This window comes from Hemiscyllium ocellatum, chromosome 19, assembly GCF_020745735.1.
Source record: "Hemiscyllium ocellatum isolate sHemOce1 chromosome 19, sHemOce1.pat.X.cur, whole genome shotgun sequence".
Taxonomy (NCBI): Eukaryota; Metazoa; Chordata; class Chondrichthyes; order Orectolobiformes; family Hemiscylliidae; genus Hemiscyllium; species Hemiscyllium ocellatum.
The window spans coordinates 53220199-53243732 of NC_083419.1; the positions used below are offsets into that span (position 1 = coordinate 53220199).

The 23534-nt window shown below is 41.5% G+C and overlaps 1 protein-coding gene across 4 annotated transcripts in view; it reads right to left on the minus strand.

Moving 5' to 3' along the window:
* cadps2 (Ca++-dependent secretion activator 2) overlaps nucleotides 1–23534 on the minus strand; it is a 727075-nt gene that overhangs the window by 252288 nt on the left and 451253 nt on the right. For all 4 annotated transcript variants that reach the window (XM_060839929.1, XM_060839928.1, XM_060839926.1 and 1 more), the window contains exons 9-11: nucleotides 18709–18775; nucleotides 18400–18508; nucleotides 16839–17051 (exon numbers count right to left, since the gene is read on the minus strand). In XM_060839929.1, the coding sequence (XP_060695912.1) occupies nucleotides 16839–17051; nucleotides 18400–18508; nucleotides 18709–18775 (389 nt within the window). The remainder of the gene's footprint in view (nucleotides 1–16838; nucleotides 17052–18399; nucleotides 18509–18708; nucleotides 18776–23534) is intronic.

Here is a 23534-nt window from a genome sequence, read left to right on the forward strand (position 1 = left end):
ACCCTATTATTCTTACAGATAACTGATATCTCCTTACAAATTTGTTTCTCAATTTCCCTCTAACTATTAGGGGGTCTATAATACAATCCCAAAAAGGTGATCATCCCTTTCGTAATTTCTCAGTTCCACCCAAATAACTTCCCTTGATGTATTTCTGGGAATATCTTCCCTCAGTACAGCTGTAATGTTATCCCTTATCAAAGATGCCACTCTCCCTCCTCTCTTGCCCTCCTTTCAGTCTTTCCTGTAACATTTGTATCCTGGAAAATTAAGCGGCCAGTCCTGCCCATCCCAAAGCCACATTTCTGAAATTGCTATGATATCCCAGTCCCATGTTCCGAACCATGCCCTGAGATCATCTGCCTTCCCTGTTAGGCCTCTTGCATTGAAACAAATGCAGTTTATCAGTTCTACCTTGTTCTCTGCTTTGTCCCTGCCTGCCCTGACTGTTGGACTCGCTTCTTTTCTTAACTGTACCAGTCTCAGACTGATCTCTTTCCTCACTATCTCCCTGTGAAGTAACCTCTGATGGCAACTGGTCTCACTGTCTGTTGCGTGCTTGTACTTACGATTCTGTTTGTATATCTGTATCTTGACTTGCAGGTGGTGATAAATGGACAGGATAACACAACCCAGTTGGAGTCAGCTGAACTGTGCATGACCCTGAACTAAGTCCAGAGCTGGTATCCCATTACCAATTCACCTTGTATTTACACATGGAGAGTTATGCATGGAGAGTCCTTGATGCAGATTCAGCTCCCACAGAACCATCTCTCAGAGTGAACAAGGTGTCTGGCAGTCCTGTTATAATATGTCAGTCAGGACTCCCTGACAGGACCAGATTAACAGCCACAATCAGGGAACTCATATCCTAGGAGGTCAACCCAGCTGACCACATGACAATCACCATGTTCCTCCCCACAGTCCACGGATGCAGGCCATTGTTTTCTGTAGTCCCTCCCGGTGTGTTTCAATACTGGATCAGGTTCCTCCAACTCTGTCTTTGATACGGATGGCGTGTAACACACAGTAACTCACCTCTTGCGCCCTGAGAGTCTCCGAAGAAATTTATTCACTTGGTCCGGAGGAAAAGGCGTCGAGGTGGCAAAGTCTGCCATGTCCATCTCAGATTCCGAGTTATCATCAGCACTTGATCGAGATGAGAACCCTTGGATTCTGGAACAGTCGGAAAGGCTGTCGAGGAGCTGGGCATGTTTCTCCTAAGCTGTTTTTGAGTTTGCAGCCTTCATATGGTCCACGTGCTTGTTCAGGACTGTCGCACCTACCTGACCGCTATACGTCACCAGTCCTATCTTGCACTGACCATGCCCCTTACTCATGCAGGGCCATCTCCTCGGCTCCTCCACCAAAACTTTGTCCCCTGAAGTAGACTGTCTCTCCCAATTTGTGGAGTCATTTGTCCAGCATTGGCATTCCTAATGCCATTTCACCTATTCCCACCTCCCCCGGTCCACCACTCCCCCACACCTAGGTTTGGGAAGATAAGATTTAACCTTCTTCCCATGAGCAACTCTGCTGGAGCTCTCCTTGTAGTTGCATGAGGGGTGGGTCCTGTAATCAAATAGGAACCAGGACAGTTTGGTATCTAGTGAAGTTGTCAACTTTTTCTTTAAGCCTATCTTCAAAGTTTGGACTGCCCTTTCTGCCAGGCCATTGGCTGGTGGATGGTATGGCGCTGACCTTATATGTCAAATACTATTCAACTTCAGGACATACTCAAATTCCCAGTTGGTAAACGATGGCCTGTTATCTGTGACCAACACACCCAGGAGTCTGTGTATCGTAAAAGATGCACACAGCTTTTTTATTGTCAATCTATTGATATTGTTAGTGTGACTGGAAGTGTCCAGAAAATTTTAAACCATTACAGATACTTCCAGTGGCTGTAGCACTGATGATACATCTGCCAGCAGGAGGTAGCTCAATGCATCTGCGTTTGCTACTGTACCTTGCAGACAGCATTCCAACCTCCAATCACACACACTTGGTACTACAGGCAAAAGTGAGGATTGCAGATTCTGGAGAAGGGGTGAAGGGCTGATCAGGATGAATTTCTGATGAAGGTCTTTTGCCCATAACATTGACACTCCTGCTCCTCAGATGCTGCCTGACCTGCTGTGCTTTTCCAGCACCACTCTCTCGACACTTACTACTACTGCCCTCCACTGAATCCTGTCTGAACTGATGGGTGACAATGCCTTGTCCTCTTCAAGTGGATCTGGCAGGGGCTTGTGGTCCATTATTATTACAAATTTGCATCTGTAAATGCACAGACCCAAAGTATGATCGCCAAACTATCTATGCGAATTTACACTCTGCATCAGCAAAGATCCTGGATGCACTTACTACTGGGAGTTCGTCTCCATTGATTCACCTATGACCTAATACTATCCCCAAGCCATACAGGGAAGTGTCACATGTCAATAATCAAACATGCTAGATCTCACTGGGGATCATACTGTGGCAACTCCTCAGAGGATGATTGCTGTTTCTTCACTTCCCTGAAGGCTATGGTTTGGTTGTGCACCCATTTCCAAAGCTCATACATTTTAGGAATTGGTGTACAGGTACCAGGATGGCTGCCAGGGTTTAGTGTCACAGAGTCATAGAGATATACAATATGGAAACAGACCCTTTGGTCCAACCCATCCATGTTGACCAGATATCCCAACCCAATCTAGTCCCACCTGCCAGCACCCGGTCCATATCCCTCCAAACCCTTCCTATTCATCCAGATGCCTCTTAAATGTTGCAATTGTACCAGCATCCACCACTTTCTCTGGCAGCACATTCCATACATGTACCGCCCTCTGTGTGAACAAGTTGCCCCTTAGATCTCTTTTATATCTTTCCCCTCTCACCCTAAACCTATGCTCTCTCATTCTAGACTCCCTGCGCCAGAGGTAGGACTTCGTCTATTTATCCTATCTATACCCCTCATGATTTTGTAAACCTTGATAAGGTCACCCCTCAACCTCTGACGCTCCAGGGAAAACAGCCCCAGCCTGTTCAGCCTTTCCCTATAGCTCAGATCCTCCAACCCAGGCAACATCCTTGTAAATCTTTTCTGAACCCTTTCAAGTTTCACAATATCTTTCCCAGAAGAAGGAGACCAGAATTGCATGCAATATTCCAACAGTGGCCTAACCAATGTCCTGTACAACTGCAACATGACCTCCCAACTCCTGTATTCAATACTCTGATCAATAAAAGAAAACATACCAAACACCTTCTTCACTATCCTATCTATCTGCGACTCCGCTTTCAAGGAGCTATGAACCTGCATTCCAAGGTCTCTTTGTTCAGCAACACTCCCTCGGGTCTTACCATTAAGTGTATAAGTCCTGCTTTCCCAAAATGCAGCACCTCACATTTATCTGAGTTAAACTCCATCTGCCACTTCTCAGCGCATTGGCCCATCTGGTCAAGATCCTGTTGTAATCTGAGGTAACCTTCTTTGCTGTCCATAACACCTCCAATTTTGGTGTCATCTGCAAACTTACTAATTGTATCTCTTATGCTCACATCTAAATCATTTATGTAAATGACAAAAAGTAGTGGACCCAGCACCGATCCTTGTGGCTCTCCATTGGTCACAGGCCTTCAGTGAAAAACAACCCACCACCATCACCTTCTGTCTTCTACCTTTGAGCCAGTTCTGTATCCAAATGGCTAGTTCTCCCTGTATTCCGTGAGATCTATCTTGCTAACCAGTCTCCCATGGGGAACCTTGTTGAACTTGTGCAAACTTCCTGTAATAATTCACCAGGCCAACGAAATATCTAAGCTCTAGTGCACTTCTGATCAATCTCCCTTCATCTTCTAATGGGTGTAACCTGGTCTTGCCAACTCTGTCATCCAAGAACGTCACTTGGAGCACCTGAAAACACATTTGTTTCTAGTAAGGCGTCCACCCACCTTGGAGAAATGTGCTATGTCCAAGTCCTCTCATTTCTCCTTATTGGTCTTCTCTGTTGTTATCATGTCATCTAGAATCCCTCCAGTATGGAAGCAGGCCCTTTGGTCCATCGGGTTCACACCGACCCTCCAAAGAGTTTACAAACCCTTATGGGTATTAACTGTAGCACTATGTTGGGAATCCTAATCCACTGCAATTGCAAGTAGAATAGAATCTCTACAGTGTGAAAACAGGCCAATTGGCCCAACAAGTACACACTGACCCTCCAAGAGTAATCCTCCCAGACCCATTCCCGTACCCTATTACTCTACATTTACCCCTGACTCATGCACCTACCCGACATATCCATGATCACAATGGGCAATTCAGCATAGCCAATTCACCTAACCTGCACATCTTTGGATTGTGAGAGGAAACCCATGCAGACACAAGGAAGATGTGCAAACTCCACACAGACATTCACCCGAGGCTGGAATCGAGCCCGGGTCCCGAGCGCTGTGAGGCAGCAGTGCTAACCACTGAGCCACTGTGACAGCATGCATGGCTCATTTCCAGCTTCATGATAGCCACTCTGCCAGTTTTGCATATAAATCCTCCATGTGAAGGGCTGGAGTATTTATCCAGCTGCAAAAAGCAGTTTATTGTTCGTTTAAAATCCCTACAAAAGCGAACCGATGCGTTGGGCTTCACACTTGGTACAGCCCCTGCTGCCCGTTCCGCAAACTGGACTGATTGATGATTCCTTAGTTTTTCAGCCTTTTGATTTCTACCTCTACTTTTGCCCATAAGACAAATAGCACTGGGTGCACTTTGCACAATTGTGGAATTGCTTCCTGGTAAACAAGCAAGTTGGTAGTCCCTCGGCCTTCCTGAAAAACCTTCGGGTATTTAATTTGGATTTCACTCAGGCGGCTGTTTTCTAATTGAGAAATGTTGAACCAATCTAGGTAAATCTTTCTCAACCAATTTTGTCCCATCAAGCTTGGGCCCAAGCCTTTTACGCCAATCAGGTCGTAACTGAATCTGCTGCTTCTCATAAGAAACTGGAACCGACATTGTACCCTTAATCGGAAAGGTTTAACAGTGTAGGTTTGCAGTCTAGCCAAGGTCTTGCACAAACTTAAGGGTTGGAGTCCAAAGTGAATTTCTGCGATCACTGAATCAGTGTCAACCTCCATGAGAACTGAGTGACCATTTAGTGAAACATTTATTTTGATTGGTTCTGATTTGGATGTTGCTAAGCAAGTTAACTGTGCCAAACGAGATGTATGCGGACCTTCCAGAGTGTACACTCTCCTGGATACCGGCCTATGAATTCTCTTACTCAATTTCAGTCCAGTGAGACTCTCAAGTCTGCATACTGGCAACAACTACAATGGCTTGCTGGACTGGATCCTCAAGATAATTTTGATCATTGGGTTGAGGTTTGACTTTGTTTTGAGGTTTTGCTGTGGGCTGACCTAGAGTCCCTCTGTTCAGGATATGTCCCGAGTAAGACAATGCAATTGCCTTCACTCAGGAGATGCTCTCCAGCCTCAGTCTGACTGGTAAGGATGTTCACTTCCATCGGAATACCCTGCAACTCATATGCTCCACTTGTCACATTTTCCAATGACAAAGACAATTGTAGTGCCTGTTTGAAGACCAGTTGGGCTTCACCTCATCGGCGCTTTTGCATGATTATATCATTAATCCCAGGTACTGACTAACCTCTCAGCATCTTGATAAAGGTTAAGTCAAAGTCACATGGCTCTGCCAGTCCTCTTAGCCTCATCAAAAATCCTGATATGGATTCCCCTGGTTCACAAATTGCTGAGTAAAACTGACAACATCTCAAAATTAGAGGTGACTTGGGGTCGTATTATTCCTTAACTAAATCTGACAACTCTGGAAGGGTTTTAGTGTCTGGTGCCTCAGGAAAAGTTAGACTCCTCATGACTGAAAAAGCTGCAGGTTCACAAGTTGTCAGGAGAATTACTCATTGCTTCTCATCTGCCCCACTGTCATTTACCTGGAAAACATAACACGTTGTTTCCAAATACTGGGTCCAGTCTCCAATGGAGGATTGAACGAGTCAAGTTTCCCATAATGGTATCATGCCAGAAAAGCTTACCCCACTAAAAGATGACTGTTGCGGGTAAATGTGGAATCATAAAGTTGTACAACATGGAAAGAGATCCTTTGCTCCAACTCCATGCCAACCATATATTTTAATTTAGCCTAAATACAGTGGTGGCACAGTGGCTCAGTGGTTAGCACTGCCACCTCACAGCCCAAGGGTTTGATTCCAGCTTCGGGTGACTATTGGTGTGGAGTTTACACATTCTCCCCATGACTATGTGGGTTTCCTCTGGGTGCTCCGGTTTCCTCCCACAGTCCAAAGATGTGCAGGTTAGGTGAATTGTCTATGCTAAATTGCCCATAGTGTCCAGGGATGTGTAGGTTAATTAGTCAGGGGTAATGTAGAGTAATAGGCTAGACAAGTGAGTTTGGGCGAGATAGACTTTGGAGGGTTGGTGTAGATTTGTTGGGCCAAATGGCCTGTTTCCAGAGTGTGGGCATTCTATGAATCTCGTCTCATTTGCCAGCATTGGCCCATCTTCCTCCAAACCCTTCCCATTCATTTACCCATTCAGATGTCTTTTAAATGTTGCAATTGTACCTGCCTCCACCACTTCTGAACCCTTTTCAAGTTTCACAATATCTTTTCTATAGCAGGGAGATAATAATGCAGTCCACCATGCAGAACCTTTTTGAAAATCTCACTGAAGTCTCACACCTGCTGTTGTGTCTTCATTAATCCTCTGGTGTTCCTTCAAAAAACTCAATTAAGTTTGTGACACACTATTTCACATGTACAAAGTCATGTTGACTATCCCTAACCAGTCCTAGCCTTTCCAAATACATGTAAATCCTAAGCCTCCTAATCCCCCCCCCAACAACTTACCCACCACCGATGTCAGGCTCACTAGTCCATAGTTCCCTGGCTTTTCTTTACCAACTTTCTTAAATAATGGCACCATGTTCATTAACCTCCAGTCTTCTTCCATCTCACCCATGGCTATTGATGATATGAATATTGTAACAAGAGGCCCACCAATCACTTCCCTAACTTCTCACAAAGTTCTAGGATACATGTGATCAGGTCCTATGGATTTATCCACCTTTATGTGTTTTAAAACATCCAGCACCTCCTCCTCTGTAATATGGACATTTTTCAAGAAATCGCTATTTCTTCAAGTTCTCTAGCTTCCATGTCCTTCTCCACAGTATACACTGATGCAAAATATTCACTTAGTATCTTAGCTATCTCCTGTGGTTCCACACAGAGACAACTTTATTGATCTTTAAGGGACCCTATTCACTCTCTGCTGACTCTTTTGTCCTTAATGTATTTGTAGAATATCTTTGGATTCTCTATAACCCTATTTGCCAAAGTTTTCTTATGTCCCCTTTTTTGTCCTCCTGATTTCCTTCTTGAGCATATTCCTACTACCCTTATACTCCTTGAGGAATTCACTCGATCCAGGCCATCTACACCTGACATATGCCTCCTCCTTTTTCTTCACCAGAACCTCAATTTCTCTAGTCATCCAGCATTCCCTAAACACACCAACCTTGCCCTTCTCACAAATGGTTACATAATATCTGTGGACTCTTATTTCTTCAGGAACATGCTTTTCTCTCGTCATCTCCGCAGCAGCTAGTATACCGTCATCAAGTCATATTTACTTACATGCGGAGAATCCTTGACACTGATCCAGCTCCCTCAGTTACAGCTCTAAGAATGAACAGGATGTCTGGCATTCCTGTTCAGCCAGGGCTCCCTGATAGGACCAGACTAACAGTCCCAGTCAGGCGATCAAATTCTATGTGGTCCATCTGGTTGATCTCATTATAATCACTACTCCCTAGATCAAACAGAAGGCTAGAAAGAATCTGGTAGAATGTGTCCTCTGCTGAATATAGGTAATGAAGGGGTAAATATATTTGCAATAATATCCTCTGTTCAGAACTTTAATTGAAGAATACTGACTGAAATTCTAAAAGAGAATTTACAATTTCTTCACAAACATGTTTCTGTCGCTGCATTTAATGATCTGAGGAATTCCCACTTCTAAAATGTCTTCGGTAAAACATGAGACACTTGTTTATGAATTAAAAATTGAAGAAGAGAGTAGAGTAACACCTTACTAATTATGCTTCATCTGTGAATTTGCAGATAAATGGAATGGGGATGGGCAGCTGAGTCAATAACTGATCAGGAGGTGGAGAATTATAATTTACAGCTCACTCACTTTATCACTCGTGCATTATAAATCTCTGCAAAATCAGCTCTGCTAATTAGATAAAGTGAATTCTGCCCCAGTGGCTAAACCAGCCCTGTGTCAGTGAAGATTGTGATGCATTAAATTTTTTATCCCACAATTTCTTCAAAACATCATTGCAGCAATTCCTCAAAAATGTCAGCGCTGTTATCCTGCTACAGAACAACTGAGACCCACAAAAACTAACTGGGACATTACAGTGACTCATCAAGTATCTCAGTAATTTACAAAAGACCTGGGATTTTTTTCGAGTTTCCCCAATTACAGAGCATCAAGAGATTACATTCCTGTTGTGTTGCAACTGGCTCGTCAGAGTTTCTGCTTTGTTTCCTTTGAGACTTATATCAATGCATGAATAACAGGGTATGTAAAATTTCAGAAATTGAACAATGAGGAGAGATAGCAGGTGTCACAGAACAACCTGTGAAATCTGTCCAGGAGATGCTTCTAAATATAGTTTTGCACCAGTGAAAGGGTTAAGAACAAAGTTTGACAGTTCCTCTACACAACACAAACTCAAAACTGCAGGTTCATACCTACAGTTGTCACTTTGACAAATACTAATCATTTGTAATATAAACTCTTCACTTTAATGCTCAAAGTCAACTAAACGGTTGTTGAAACTCAGTGGGTTAAAAAAAATCATTAAATTTTAATCCTCAGCATTGAGGCTACATCACGGGTCAATGGAAGTCAATAGAAAGTCTAAACATACAGTTTTAAGTTTTCACCAAAAACTTGGGATATGACAGTTTAAGTAAGTTCCTTTAAATCGGTGTAACAATTGACCTAGTGACACCAGAGAGCACTGGCTATATACTATTTGACTGGACCACAGTCTCAAAGTCTTACTTTTCAAGTATCTATCCAATTTCCTATTGAAAATTCTAACTGAATGAGCACCCATTGCTCCTTCAAGAACTGCAGATTATACAGTTCATGAATTTAAAAAGAAAATCCTCCTCAGCTTTCTCTTGTATCTTTTGCCAATTATTTTAAATCTTTACCCTCTGGATATTGATCCTCCAAGCATTGCAAACATTTTCTCCCTATTTATTGTATTAAGTCCCTCGATAATTTTTGACATTGGTGTATTTTCCCTTTACCTTCTCTGCACTAGAACAGTCACAGCTTTATGTCTGCATGTAATTTAAGGCCCTCATCCCTGGTGCCATTTCAATAAATCTCACTATTCCCATTGTCCTGACATCCGTCCTGAGGTGTAGCACAGAATCAGGCACAATACCTCCAGTTAGATACACTAGAAAATTAATCAGATTGATGAAAGGCATGTATAGTTTTTTCAGCTCGGTTATGCACTTCTTTCTTGTAATAAGTGAAATGATCAATAAGTGAACCTTTTGGTCAACAGCAAATTCTTTCATGGAACCTTTGGGATCCACAAGACTTCCAAAACGCATGAATGTATTCGAAAAAACCTTGGTTATTCCAGCAATTCCTCTGTGTCGATTTCCCTACCTCCTTCACATTGTGCTCCTTTCTCAGTTGAGGCTATGAATTTACTAAGCAAGCTTCACCTGGCATGACCTTAATTGATTCCTGCTACAGGATTGTACATTAAAAAGTATATCAGTGTTGGATTCTTCACCCAGGGTCAAGTCTTTGACTGCTGCAGCATCAAAATGGCAATTGTTTTGGTGTCAAGTTCACTCAGTTGCGTTTTCCTTCATTTTGCAAGAAATTAAAATGACAAACTTGAGGCTATTAATTAATATCCCTGGAAGGATCATTCTTTCCAGGCTGCAATTGAAATGAAGTGTTAACTAATCCAAGAATGAGAAAAAAACTGCAAGTCAATTAAAACATTAAGTTCAACAAAACTTTCAAACTGATACATAAATACTGCTGTTGTCTTTTATGCATTGCAAGTAAATTCACTACCAAGGGGATAGATTTCAAACAAGGTCTTTTGCACGAGCAAACTATAAGCACAAATGAGACAAGGCAGAAGGCCACAGCACGTAGACATGTGAAAGAGCAGGTTTCTGCTGCATGCAGTGTTTAAAGGACAATGGTAAAGCAAGATGCTAATACAAGCCTCTAATGACAGTTCACGCAGCCCACTCAAGAGGAACAGAGACAGTTGCCAACACACACCTAGCACTTACCCTTGATTCCGGCTACATGTTAGCAAAGCAAGGAGAATAAAGCATATTGAGGTGAACCAAATTGACAACAGAAAGATATAGGGCTGTGCCGATCAAAAGTCTGATGCGGCTAATTAAAAGTCTTTGACATCAGGCTGAAGTGTTTCACGGAGCATTCCAGCATGACCTTGGACAGTGGTGGTTACAATAAAGGACCAGCTGTATATTGCACTCAGCTGCACATTGCAATAGGTGCCATGACGCCATTAATTTTTAAAAAATATATTCAATCTTGGGAAGTCAGTATTGTTTCATTTATTATCCCTCACTACTTGACATTGAGAAGGTGGTGGTAAGATGCCTTCTTGAACCATTGCAGTCCATTTGGTTCAGGTACACCAATGGTGCTGATTGTTCAGGGAAAATTAAGGCAAATTTGTTACAGTTGACAATGTGGCAGCAGTGCAACAGTATTTTGTTCATGTGGGCTCTTTCTTGGCTCACCCAACAAGTAAGCCTGCCCACACTTTCCCAATTGAGTAGCACTGCCCCTTTACAGAGTAACAGACAGAAAAAGAAACACAAACAATTATTGAGTTTGTCACTGAGCCACTGATGACGAGTGGAATAATACACCACACACACATACACGCATACAAACACATACCATCTTATCAAATGGCAGAACAGGCTTGAGGAATCGGATGGCCTATCCCTCCTAAGTCAAATGATGGACAAGTTCTCTCACACAGACACCACCCACACCTTGCATCAGATGTTACAAATTTATTCCATAGAAAAATGCCATTACCAGATTGATTCAAGCAGTTTCAAATGTTTTATAATTTATAAAAGTCTTCACTTAAATAAATGCATGTAAAGGAATTAGAACACATTTGGTGTGACATTATTGCCCAAGAATAGTAACTTCATGGCTGCGGAGTGCATCCTTTTTAGAAGTCAATATGTTGTAGCACACAATTAACTGGCTCAGTAACAGAATAATCAATTCATTCTGCAGCAACCTGTTGGATTAAAAGTAAATTCCATACTTGACCGTTCAACAAACATACTGAGAATTTGTGCACGATCCTAAAAATGGAGGAGACGAAACATAGACATATTTTTAAAAATTAAACACAATATATTTACTTACAAAAAACTGAAAAAAAAAATGCAAACAACAAACTTTTACAACAGTGCAACTTAGAATATTTGTGGGGAAATATTGTACTTTTCTATTCAGGAAGGCACTTTCCTGAAAATCGTACAATAAAACTCACTATCCAACCATTGCTGAGGGTTGGACTATTTGACCAAGAACCCGAAAGTAAGTGGCCCAGGGGACAACCTGAAAAAGTGCTCAACTAATTTAAGTATTTGGATTGGCGTCAGGTGCCCAAAACATCACTTCATTGTTTCGGGACTCAACCAGACAGCATGTGGGAAGTACATGCTCCCCAACTTCAGATGACAATCCAGTTAAAGATCCAGTTAAAGCCCAAAGATATATCCTAAACTGCTTTGTGGGCCAGGAGGATTAGGAAGCCTCTCAATATTATGGTGGCCAGCAGACGAAGAGAGAGAAATTGTGGGCCCAGGTGCTATTTCTGGCCCAGGCCTCCGTCTCCCAACCTGAGCACAACAGTCCCCAAAGCCCTCAGGCCACAGTTATTGAGCCCTGATGCTCCCCTTGCTTGGCCTCAGCGCTGGTGGCCAGATAGCAGTCCTGTTCACAGTTCATTGTAAACCTTGTTACTTCACAGCAATCTAAAAATGTGGTTGTAAACAACGCACAAGTTAACCACTTCAACTTACCGCTTATGTGGTCCCTGAAAACAAAAATTGCAAGCACACTGCTTAATTAAACAAATTGCCTCTACAGTACACAAAAGAGAGTCCACTGGTTCTCGGCACTCATCTTCAACCTGTAGTTCACCAGCTCTGTGTTAATGAACCTACCACCAAAGCAAACTAGGATTTTTTATCAACAACAACATGTTGCAGCTTTTTATAAGTCTTTTGTTAGGTCACAGAGTATTGCATTCAGTTCTGGTCACCAAATTACAGGAAGGATGTGGAGACTTAGGAATGGGTGAAGATGAGGTTTACCAGGATGCTGCCTGGATTAAAAGGTATGAGCTATAAGGTGAGGTTAGAACAGCTTGGGTTGTTTTCTCTGGAGTGGCAGAAGCGAAGGGGAGACTTAGAGTCATAGAGATGTACAGCATGGAAACAGACCCTTCAGTCCAACCCGTCCATGCCGACCAGATATCCCAACCCAATCTAGTCCCACCTGCCAGCACCTGGCCCATATCCCTCCAAACCATTCCTATTCATATACCCATCCAAATGCCTTTTAAATATTGCAATTGTACCAGCCTCCACCACATTCCATACACATACCACCCTCTGTGTGAAAAAGTTACCCCTAAGTCTCTTTTATATCTTTCTCCTCTCACCCTAAACCTATGCCCTCTACTTCTGGACTTCCTGACCCCAGGGAAAAGACTTTGTCTATTTATCCTATCCATGACCCTCATAATTTTGTAAACCTCTATAAGGTCACCCCTCAGCCTCCAACGCTCCAGGGAAAACAGCCCCAGCCTGTTCAGCCTCTCCCTATAGCTCAGATCCTCCAACCCTGGCAACATCCTTGTAAATCTTTTCAGAACCCTTTCAAGTTTCACAACATCTTTCCGATAGGAAGGAGACCAGAATTGCATGCAATATTCCAACAGTGGCCTAAGCGATGTGCTGTACAGCCGCAACATGACCTCCCAACTCCTATACTCAATACTCTCACCAATAAAGGAAAGCATGCCAAACACCTTCTTCACTATCCTATCTACCTGTGACTTCACTTTCAAGGAGCTATGAACCTGCACTCCAAGGTCTCTTTGTTCAGCAACACTCCCTAGGACCTTACCATTAAATGGATAAGTTCTGCTAAGATTTGTTTTCCCAAAACGCAGCATCTCACATTTATCTGAATTAAACTCCATCTGCCACTTCTCAGCCCATTGGCCCATCAATTTTGAAATGCATTGATAGGGTTGACGGTCAGAAAAATTTTCCCAGAGTTGAAATGTCTAAAACTAGGGAGCATGCATTTAAGGTGAGAAGGGGAAACTTCAGAGGAGATGTGAGGTCAATTTTTTTTACACTGTAGGAGCGGTAGGAGTCTGGAACACGCTGCCAGGGATGGTGGTGGAGGCAGAAATGGCAGAGGCATTTAAGAGACTTTTAGATAAGCACATGGATACACAAGGAATGGAGGGTTATGGACAAAGGGCTGGCTGAAGGAATTTGTTTAATTTGGAATCATGGTTGGCACAACATCAGGGGCAGAAGGGCCCCTTCCGATGCTGCACTGTTCTGTGTTCTACATTCGAGAACACTAGGCAGCTGGCTAGCACACCCTGCCATTTGTCCTGCCACAAACCATGTGTAAGAAAAATCTAACTTCTAGCCTCTTTATGTCACGGTCAACATCGTATAAGGCATAAAGGGCATTTAGAAACAGGATCTTTGAATGGTAAGAAAAATGATGTTTTAAAATAAAGAATTATTTTATGGCAATTTTGCTGATTAACAGATATTGGTCAATGGAAGTTTATTTTTCATTTCACCTTTGGTCAAAGAAATACTGTCACATGCCACACATAAGCTGGAGTGCTGCCCAACATTGCCTCTAACTCCAAATTAGAACAAATTATTTTTTGTACTTTGTAGCAACAGTTGTACCTGCATCTTGATTCTATTACCAGAGAAGTCACTATAAATACAGCATATGCACCTTTGTTCATGACTTGCTATTGTTTATCTATTCTTGATGTCTATTTAGAGAAGGTTGTCACTTCATGGACGATTCTGTGGAAACCTCTCCTGCTGCATCTTTTAAAAGTTCCTCTAATTGATTTTCCTTCATTGTCAACAATACTGCGATCACTATGGCTGAACATATCAGTTGCTGAGCTGACCGATATGGTGAACAACAGTTTTTCTCAGCTCAGTATGCAGACACTGAACCTGGTGTGTAGGCCGCAAGCTATATATTTGCTGCAAGATGAGGAGACAGATCAGATATTGTGACATTTGTTTCTTGCTTGCATGGCATGCTTAATCAATGAAAACTTAGAGCTCACAACACTGGTATGAAGCCCAATTTGAGACTTCTTTACCTGCACAGCAAGGGAACATTCTTATAGAACAGTGTAAAGATGTTAGCTTTTCCACATTTGTTTAATAGTACAAGAAAGCTCCACTTAATATGCTGGAGGTGATATTATTTAACAATGCTAATATTTGCACAGCTAGTGCTGCTGGCTCCTAAATAGATTTTTGAAACAAAACCATACTATTGCCATGACTTCATATAAACTTAGCCCAGAGTTTACATGAGAAGAGAAATCTAAAATAGGAAACAAACTAAATGCATTAGAAATGTTAAAAGCAATCAATTAGCATCAAAGTTTGTGATGAAGAGAACTGTCACTGCTGAGTAATGGAACTTTGTATTAACAATATTTATGGTTAGGATTACATCATCATACTGCTGAGGGTAACAGAAAAGAATTCTCAGGCTGGTATGACAAACTCCTGCATGGAATCCCTGCTCTCTCCTCTAAACAAATTACACTTGGAACATATAATGGCACATTTTTTTAAAAAGCTTCCAAGAAAAGACTTCACAACAATTCTATTTATGAGATAGATGGCCAAGTATGCATGTTACCAAATGTTAAACGTGAGCAGTTTCCAAATATTCAAAGAGTCCATGGCCAAATGTTTGTACTAAGTTGATTTAATTATTTGATTGAGCTGCTACTCCATCAGGGAATAAATTCAACCTGCAATTCACATTGATGCTATTGGGGCACACATATGTCTTCAAAGAGCTTCATGTATAACCTGAAGCCCAGAAGTGCTGGCCCTGCTTGTTTCACTCCTGCATCTTATTACATCCGACAGTCATTTGTCAGAAAGCTTCAATGCCAGCACTCTAAAGGTAAATACCAACATGTGCTTTGGTGTAGTTAAGTAGCCCCATGCCTTGAGAGGTTTCATGCACACACAATCACTCAGTGACACTGCACAATGTTCTTGAGACAGCTTTAACAAGAAAAAGACAGTCACCCACTTCCATCTGGCATCCGCCTTTGTCAAGAAAATCTGAAATGGGAGGGAGTACTTTTTCTGGATTCATCCTAAGTAATTCCATAACACAGACTTCTGTGCTCTTTAGACTGTTCTCAGGGATGCCCACAGAGAAAAAGATCAGTGCTGCTGGAGGATCATTAGCTTGCTGAAAGATGCTCATTAGTTTGACGGAAACTTGCCGATTTTCAACCTGCCCTACTGCCAGGTGTTGCAGACTGACATATCCATAATAGAGGACTGCATGCTGAAGGATACAGTAAAGCTTGGAGAAGGCACACAGACTCAATAGGTAAAGACCAAAATCTGAGGTCAACTGGCCATTGTATGTAAAGGGATCGGAATTTGTGTAAACTCCTTCAGGATGATTGCACCAAAACGCTTTTGATGTGAAACGTAATTTATAAAGTTCACCTTGGACTATAAATGCAATCAGGTATATCTGAGTGCCATGTATTGTGTTGTAAAGATTAAACTATTGCACTTTGTGCAATGTCAAACTTGCGCTCTTTATATATTGTACCTTTACTAAATTTTTGAATAAATTATAGCTTAGAAAACATCTGATGATGTCTTAGTGTGTTTACAATCAATAATCCTGAAAAATAATTAGATCTCATTATTTTCATACTGCTAGACAAAATGGCACGTCATTATTTTCTAAGCATCTCTGTTTTATGTGTAAAAGCAAATAAAACAGTACTTACTGGAAAAACAATGCTCTTTATGAACAAAAACTGAAATTGCTAGAAAAGCTCAGCAGGTCTGGCAGCATCTGTGGAAAGAAATCACAGTTACCTTTTCGGGTAAAGTGACCTTTCCTCAGAACAGTACTCTGTTTTCTCTCCACAGATGCTGCCAGACTTGCTGAGCTTTTCCAGTAATTTCTATTTTTGTTCCTGATTTACTGCATCTGCAGTTCTTTTTGCCCTTTATGAATGCAGGTTCACAAAAGTTTGTCTCATAAGTCTAATATTTGGCAATTTAATGAAGTGATGCCTGACGGCTGTAGTGAAACATAAAGTTCAGAATTAATGTCGCGGATCATCTGCATGGTCCCAACATGCATCTTTTAGGGTACATCTGGTTTCTGACTTAGAAAGAAGGCAAAGGATACTTAGCAATTAGCAACGACATGCTTTTGATAGCAATGCTTACACATTAGATAATTAAATGTGGAAATATAACACTGCCAAAAAAAGTTACAGGGCTCTCACAGTCCTCTGTGTTACTGGAAATCATTGACATTTTGCAGCTTCTGAATAAATAAAATGTCACATTAACTTGGTTTGGCATACTCACAGAATTGAGAGATAGGCACATCTGGTAGCTGTGCACTTCCTCCCTTGGCATTCAGCTTCTGGACCTGAGATGGAGGGACAGGTTTGTAGGATTGGCCTGTAGCTCTGTACATAGCTTGAACCCACAACACTCGATCTTGTTCGTCATCACTTGCAAACACAACTGTGTCACCTTCTTTAACTGCGTTGAAGAATGCCCGGCCACCATCCAGACCTATAAGTGAATAAGCAAGATCAAATTTTTAGATTAGATTACTTACAGTGTGGAAACAGGCCCTTCGGCCCAACAAGTCCACACCGACCCGCCGAAGCGCAACCCACCCATACCCCTACATTTACCCCTTACCTAACACTACGGGTAATTTAGCATGGCCAAATCACCTGACCCGCACATCTTTGGACTGTGGGAGGAAACCGGAGCACCTGGAGGAAACCCACGCAGACACGGGGAGAACGTGCAAACTCCACACAGTCAGTCGCCTGAGTCGGGAATTGAACCCGGGTCTCAGGCGCTGTGAGACAGCAGTGCTAACCACTGTGCCACCGTGCTGCCCACCAAAGGAATAGTTTCCTTCCTCATGCTCGCCTCTTGTTTAACAAGTCAACTCTTCCTCACTAATCAACTTCCTTCCTGAAACTTGAAACTTCTCTTGGTTTTCCTTGATACTGATTCCTTTAGACCTAGGATCTGGTCTGTAACCCTTCTCAATTCTAGAACATTTTGTAATGCATTATCCAAAAGCTGAACGTAGCACTTCAAGTATAATCAGACTTGTACTTTGTCAAGACTTGACCCAAAACCCGTATACATGTATTTGGATAGACACCTTACTATTCCACTTGAATTGTTGAATTGTAGCTTGGACTTGCTCTGACTTTGAGAATGCACCCAAAGTTTCTCCACATACCTATACCTACGCCTCCACACGCATCCCACACAGAAGTTTGCTCTCCTTCAATTTAATTAATTGAATATTTATGATTACTTTTGAGAAAGGGATAAACATTTTCAGCCCTTAAAGTTGCAAAAACTCTTAGCAATATAATTTGTGCAGGATAGGTCTTTTTATATTTCAGCCAGAGTATTTTTCACGGATAAGCTATGAGGATTTGGTGAGATAAAGCCTGACACTGAAAATCTTTATTTTTTACAGAATCATACAACAAAGAAAGGAACTGTTCAATCAATTGAGATAGCTAGACCACCAGTGTAACCCACTTGTGGCTCTGCTATGTTGGCTTTTGAAACAGTTGAAAACAAAAAGGACGTACTTCACTTGAAACATCACAAGATACATGTTATTTTGCATTGATTTATTGTGATGTGCAGGATGGAACCAATCCAAAATCTGGAATACCACACAAAATGTGCTGCGGAGAGCAAATATATACATTTTGACACAGAAATTGCAGACTTCGATTGCATTCTTCTTACAGCAAAAAATAAAATCACGTTAGAAAGTCAACTCTTCAATATATTCCACCCTTTCTGCTATCTGATTAAAACATTCTGATCTGTGAGCATAAAACAATCAATAGTTTTCTCTCTGACAGTATACTACCTGGCTGGTGCTCTGTGTAGTCCACTGTGTATCCTTCCAGTTGCATTAATTCCTGAGGTTCAGATTTCTTTTCTCTGTAACTACACATAGCAAATGTGTATTGGCTAACCTGAAATAACAGGCATGATCGAGTTAGCTGGGTGGGCATATTTAACTGGATGCCCAGGTAACTGCAGTTAAGTACAATGCAAAACTTGCCATACACAAATACACCTCATTGAAATAAATATGTTTATGTCATTTATACCCATCATCCCAAGGCAAAATAAGAAGAAATGAAAAATGAATTCGAATAGATCACTCACTAACCTGAACCAGGACGAAATAGCGCTTCTTCCATCTCTTCCAAACCTTCTGCCCAAGTGCATACAGGTATCTGTAGCCAAGAAACAAGATTTCAGACAACAAGTAGGCAACAACAATATCCAGCAGGGCATACATTCAGAAGTTTTCCAGGAAGGGAAACAAGAGATGGTTTTCAATAAGCCAAGTATGTTCGGGGTGTGGGGTGTATGGAGATGGGAGCACGTAGTAATGTGTACACGCTTGTGTAGGAGCATGGCAGGTGTCTGGTACAGTGTGGGGGATTTGCGTAGATGAGTAAGAGTGTGTTGTGATGTGTGGGGGAGCGTGTAGATTAGAGAAGCTGCTGAGTGTGGGGGTGTGTAGGAGTGGTCAAGACAGGGGAAATGGGGTACATGTAGATAGAGATGTGCCTGTGTGTGGGATGCATGTGGAGGTGTAGGTATGTGAATTTGTTTGTGTGGGTGTGTGTGTGTGTGTGTGTGTGTGTGTGTGTGTGTGTGTGTGTAATCAATGAAACAGGCTGCATTGTCCTGAACAGTGTCACAGTATTCCATCACATTCCTGACTTATGTCTTGTAGATGGTGGACAGGGGGGCCTGGAGGTAGGTTCCTCACTACTGAATTCCTAGCCTCTAACCTGTTGATCAATATCTGGTCATTAGTAATTCCTGGGGTATTGACACTGAGTGATTCAGTGAGGCCATTTATTGTCAAGGGGTGATGGTTCCATTCTCTGTTGTTTAATATTATTGTTACCTGGTACCTGTGTGGTGTGAATGTTACTTGGCATTTATTAGCTGAGGCTTGAATGTTGTAAAGGTCTTACTGCATATGAATGATAGCAGCTTCAGTATGAGGAATTGAGAGAGATGGAATATTTAGCAAACATCTCCACTTCTAATTTTAAAATGGAGATGTCATTGATGAAACAACTGAAAATGACTGAGCCTAGGAAACTTCCTTGGGAAACTTCTGTACTGATATCCTAGTGCTGAGATGACTGATCGCCAATAACTACAATGAACTTCTCGTCTGCTAATGTATGACTCCAAACCGTGGACAGACCTTTCCTTGACTCCACTGATTTTAGTTTTAGATTCAGAGGGTCATAGAGTCCTACAGCATGGAGACAGGCTCTTTGGCCCAAACTGGTCCATGCTGATCAAAATGTTTGTCTATGCCAACCCAATTTAACTGCGCTTGGTCAGTATCGTTCTAAACCTTTCCTCTCCACATATTTGTCCAAATGCTTTTTAAATGCAGTTCATGTGCTCAACTACTACTGCTGGCAGCTCATTCCATATGTGTACCACCCTCTGTGTAAAACCTACCCCTCACGTTTCCTTTTATTCTTACCCCTCTAATCTTAAACTGATGCCCTTGCATCCTTGATTTCCAAAAGACTGAATGCATTCAGCATATTTATGCCTCTCATGGCCTTATACATTTCTATAAAGGTACCTCTTCAGTCTCCTATGCTCTGAACTAAAACGGTGTGGCTTGTCCAACCTCTCCCTATAACTTTTGATAGGGCTTCTTGATGCCAAACTCAATCAAATACAATTGGTTCTACTATAACACGTGTTCCTTCAAATTGGCTTTAACGTGATTGAAGAATTTAGACTGTTATTTGTCGAACACAAACTTTTCTTCCCTGTATTGGCTATAATGTGATTCTGGCCCCATTAGTTTAAAAGGTGCTGCTATTGAGTGATTTTCTAATAACGTGAGATCGCACGAGAATGGAACTATCACATTATGTCAGAACCGATGTAATGCCTTGAAGTGAAGGGCAGGCACTCTATCCTCTTTAAATTAGCTTTTGTCCACACTAGGACCAAGGTTAATCATGTGACTCCTTGAAGCCATTTTGTAAGACTGTGTGGGTTCATTTTGAAGCCATATTCACATTTTCTACAAAATAGATAATAATAATAAAACTACATATATGTGACAATAGTACTAAGAATAATGTAAGTAGGACAAACATAGACTGCTATGTTTATAGCATTTTTGATTCAAAAAGACTTGGCAGGGTGACCAACAAAGCAGTGAAATCTAATGTCCACATCAAGCAAATTATCAACAACATTTTCCACAGGCACTGTCACATCTTCCTTGCAATGTGTACAGATTAACAGAGTTAAGAATTGTAAGCCAGCACTTTCCAAAGAAATTGTGTTCTCCTATTCAATATCACTTTAAACGTAACTCATAGACATTTGTCTGCTCCTATTAGTCTACCTCCTTACACAAGTCCAAACCGACAGTTCAGTCTGTGGATAATTATACGACTAATCTGATATCAATCATTCCAATAGTACATTATCATTCTGGCTAGGTTTTAGTCCACTCCCAGCCAGGATTGAATAGCAGTCCTCTCAGCAAGACACATTGACTAGGCTGACATGTGATATCTACCAGTGTTTGAATGTATTCACAGAATTGGGAAAGACAAGTCTTGTCAGAAAGACTTTCGGTTTTATGAAAAGCAATGTTACATGCAAAATCTGAGATTTAAAAAATATATAAATATTGGTTAATGAGCTGCGTAAATGAGACAACTGTACAGTCAGATGGAGAAGTACAAAGAGATAAATCAGATTACCATAAAATCAGCATGTGTGGAAAAATACAGAATGGTTAATTTTTTTTTCTTCACTTTAAACTGGATTATATTTGTTCTGGAAAGTAGCCAAGTCAGGATGTTACTTGCTCCAGTAATTCTGCTAATCATCTGGAGTTGCAGATCATGGACGACAGTTCTTATATAAATGAATCTTGACATTCTGTCACATAATATGACCATCTTTTTTTTCCCCTTATATATATGTTGGACATATAAATATTGGGTGCCATGCCTCAAGGTTACTTTGCATAACAGTGCTTTTAAAGCTCATGAAGAGTTGATCATCCTGGTTGCCAGAAGAACCAGATATCTCCCCAGAACTCTTTCAAAGAGAGGAGGCATAACAGCCTCATTAAACAGGTGCACTTCACAAAATGCTGTATTACAGCTATCCTTTGTTTATCAGTCCCTATTAAGGCAGCTGGTCTCAGATGTCCAAATGGCAGTCTACTTTAAGCCTGTAATCTGCTTACTTAGCACAGGATTAGCTAACAAAGAAATTAACACCACAGTCAGAAAGCTGAGTTCAACATGGTTCTCAGTGTTACAGCACCAGGATTAACAAATTTACTATCAACATCACAAGATAATCCTAGACATCACATTCCACCTCACATTTTTACACTAACCAAGTGGAGCTTTACTGGAATCAGTCAGGCCACTGGAACATGATGGAAATGCAAACTATAGCAAAATCACAAAGATTATAGATGAGAGAGATATCACGAGTGGTAGCTTTGTTCGTACTTAAATAAAATGTTCCTTTGCTGTAAAAATTTTCAATTTATAGTTGAAGCTCTTCTAAAGTAATACAAATCAAGTTAAAGGAAGAAGAAAATTTTTCAGCAAAGTGGACTCTGAGATATGTGATGTATGTAATAATTTGTGTAGGCTTTGGTTTAAAATCCTAGAGATTAGAAAAATTGAACTAGAAGCACACATTTTGTTTTATTCATTCATGGGATGTTGTCATCACCGGCTGGATCAGCATTTATTGTTCATCTCTCATCGCAATTGAAAAAGTGGTAGTGAGTGCCTTCTTAAACTGCTGCAATCTATTTGCTGTAACTGGACCCACAATGTCATTAGGGAAGGAGTTCCAAGATTTTGACCCAGCGACAGTGAAGCAATGGTGATATATTTCTAAGTCAGGTTAGTCAGTGGCTTGAAGAGGAACTTGCAGGTGCTGGTGTTCGCATGGATCTGCTGCCCATATCTCTCTGGATGGAAGTAGTTGTGGGTTTGGAAGGTACTGCTGAGTGGACCTCAGTGCACTTCTGCAGTGCATCACATTGCTGCTATTATCATGGTGGAGGACTAGATTGCCAATAAGGTGCCAATCAAACAGCTTTGCAAAAATTCACAGAGGGGCAGCCTGTGTGTACCATTATCAAGATTCACGGCAACAACTCAACAAGGCTCCTTCAGCGGCTCCTTTTGGACCAGCAACCTCTATCATTTCCAAAAGTAAGGGGAACAGATGCACAGGACCAACACCACATCTAACTCTGCATCAAGCTATTCACATTCTTACTTGGAAACATAAAGCCATCCTTCAGTGTCATTGGGTCAAAGTCCTGGAACTCCCTTTCTGATAGCATTGTTGGTGAACCTACATCCTATAGGTTCAAGAACACAGTAAACCAACACAATTCTCAAGGGTAATTAATTATGGAAAAGAAATGCCTGCTAGCAGTACCAGAAACTGTCAGTTAAGTAAAACAATAGCACTCTTCTACATTAACCCCTTCAGGATGATTATCAATCCCACCCTCCAATGAGGATTCACTCATAGTTACACTCTTACTGTGCTCATTCCTGGCACCAACTTAAGTTTCTCTCTAACTGCTCACAAGGTTACCACCATTAGCCCCTCCTTCCCTGCCTCTGCATGCAAATACTGGTGGGAAATTGGAGTTCGATCTTCCATTGGATATTTCTCTGTATCACTCTCCACATCTATCCATTGAATAATGTTGGTAGTCTGTGAGGCAGCAATGGCAAGGGACCTGATTGTGAGGACGAAGTGAAGGTTTGTTGAAATGTCTCATTCTCCCTCTGATTCCTCTCCCTCCATGACATACTCATAGCAGGATTCTCTCTTCGCTGAGGCCAAAGGCTTTCCCACTCCCTTTGACTTCTGGTGGCCAAAGTATTCTAGTGGTGCAGTGTGACTGCAACACTGACAGGATTTCCCCTG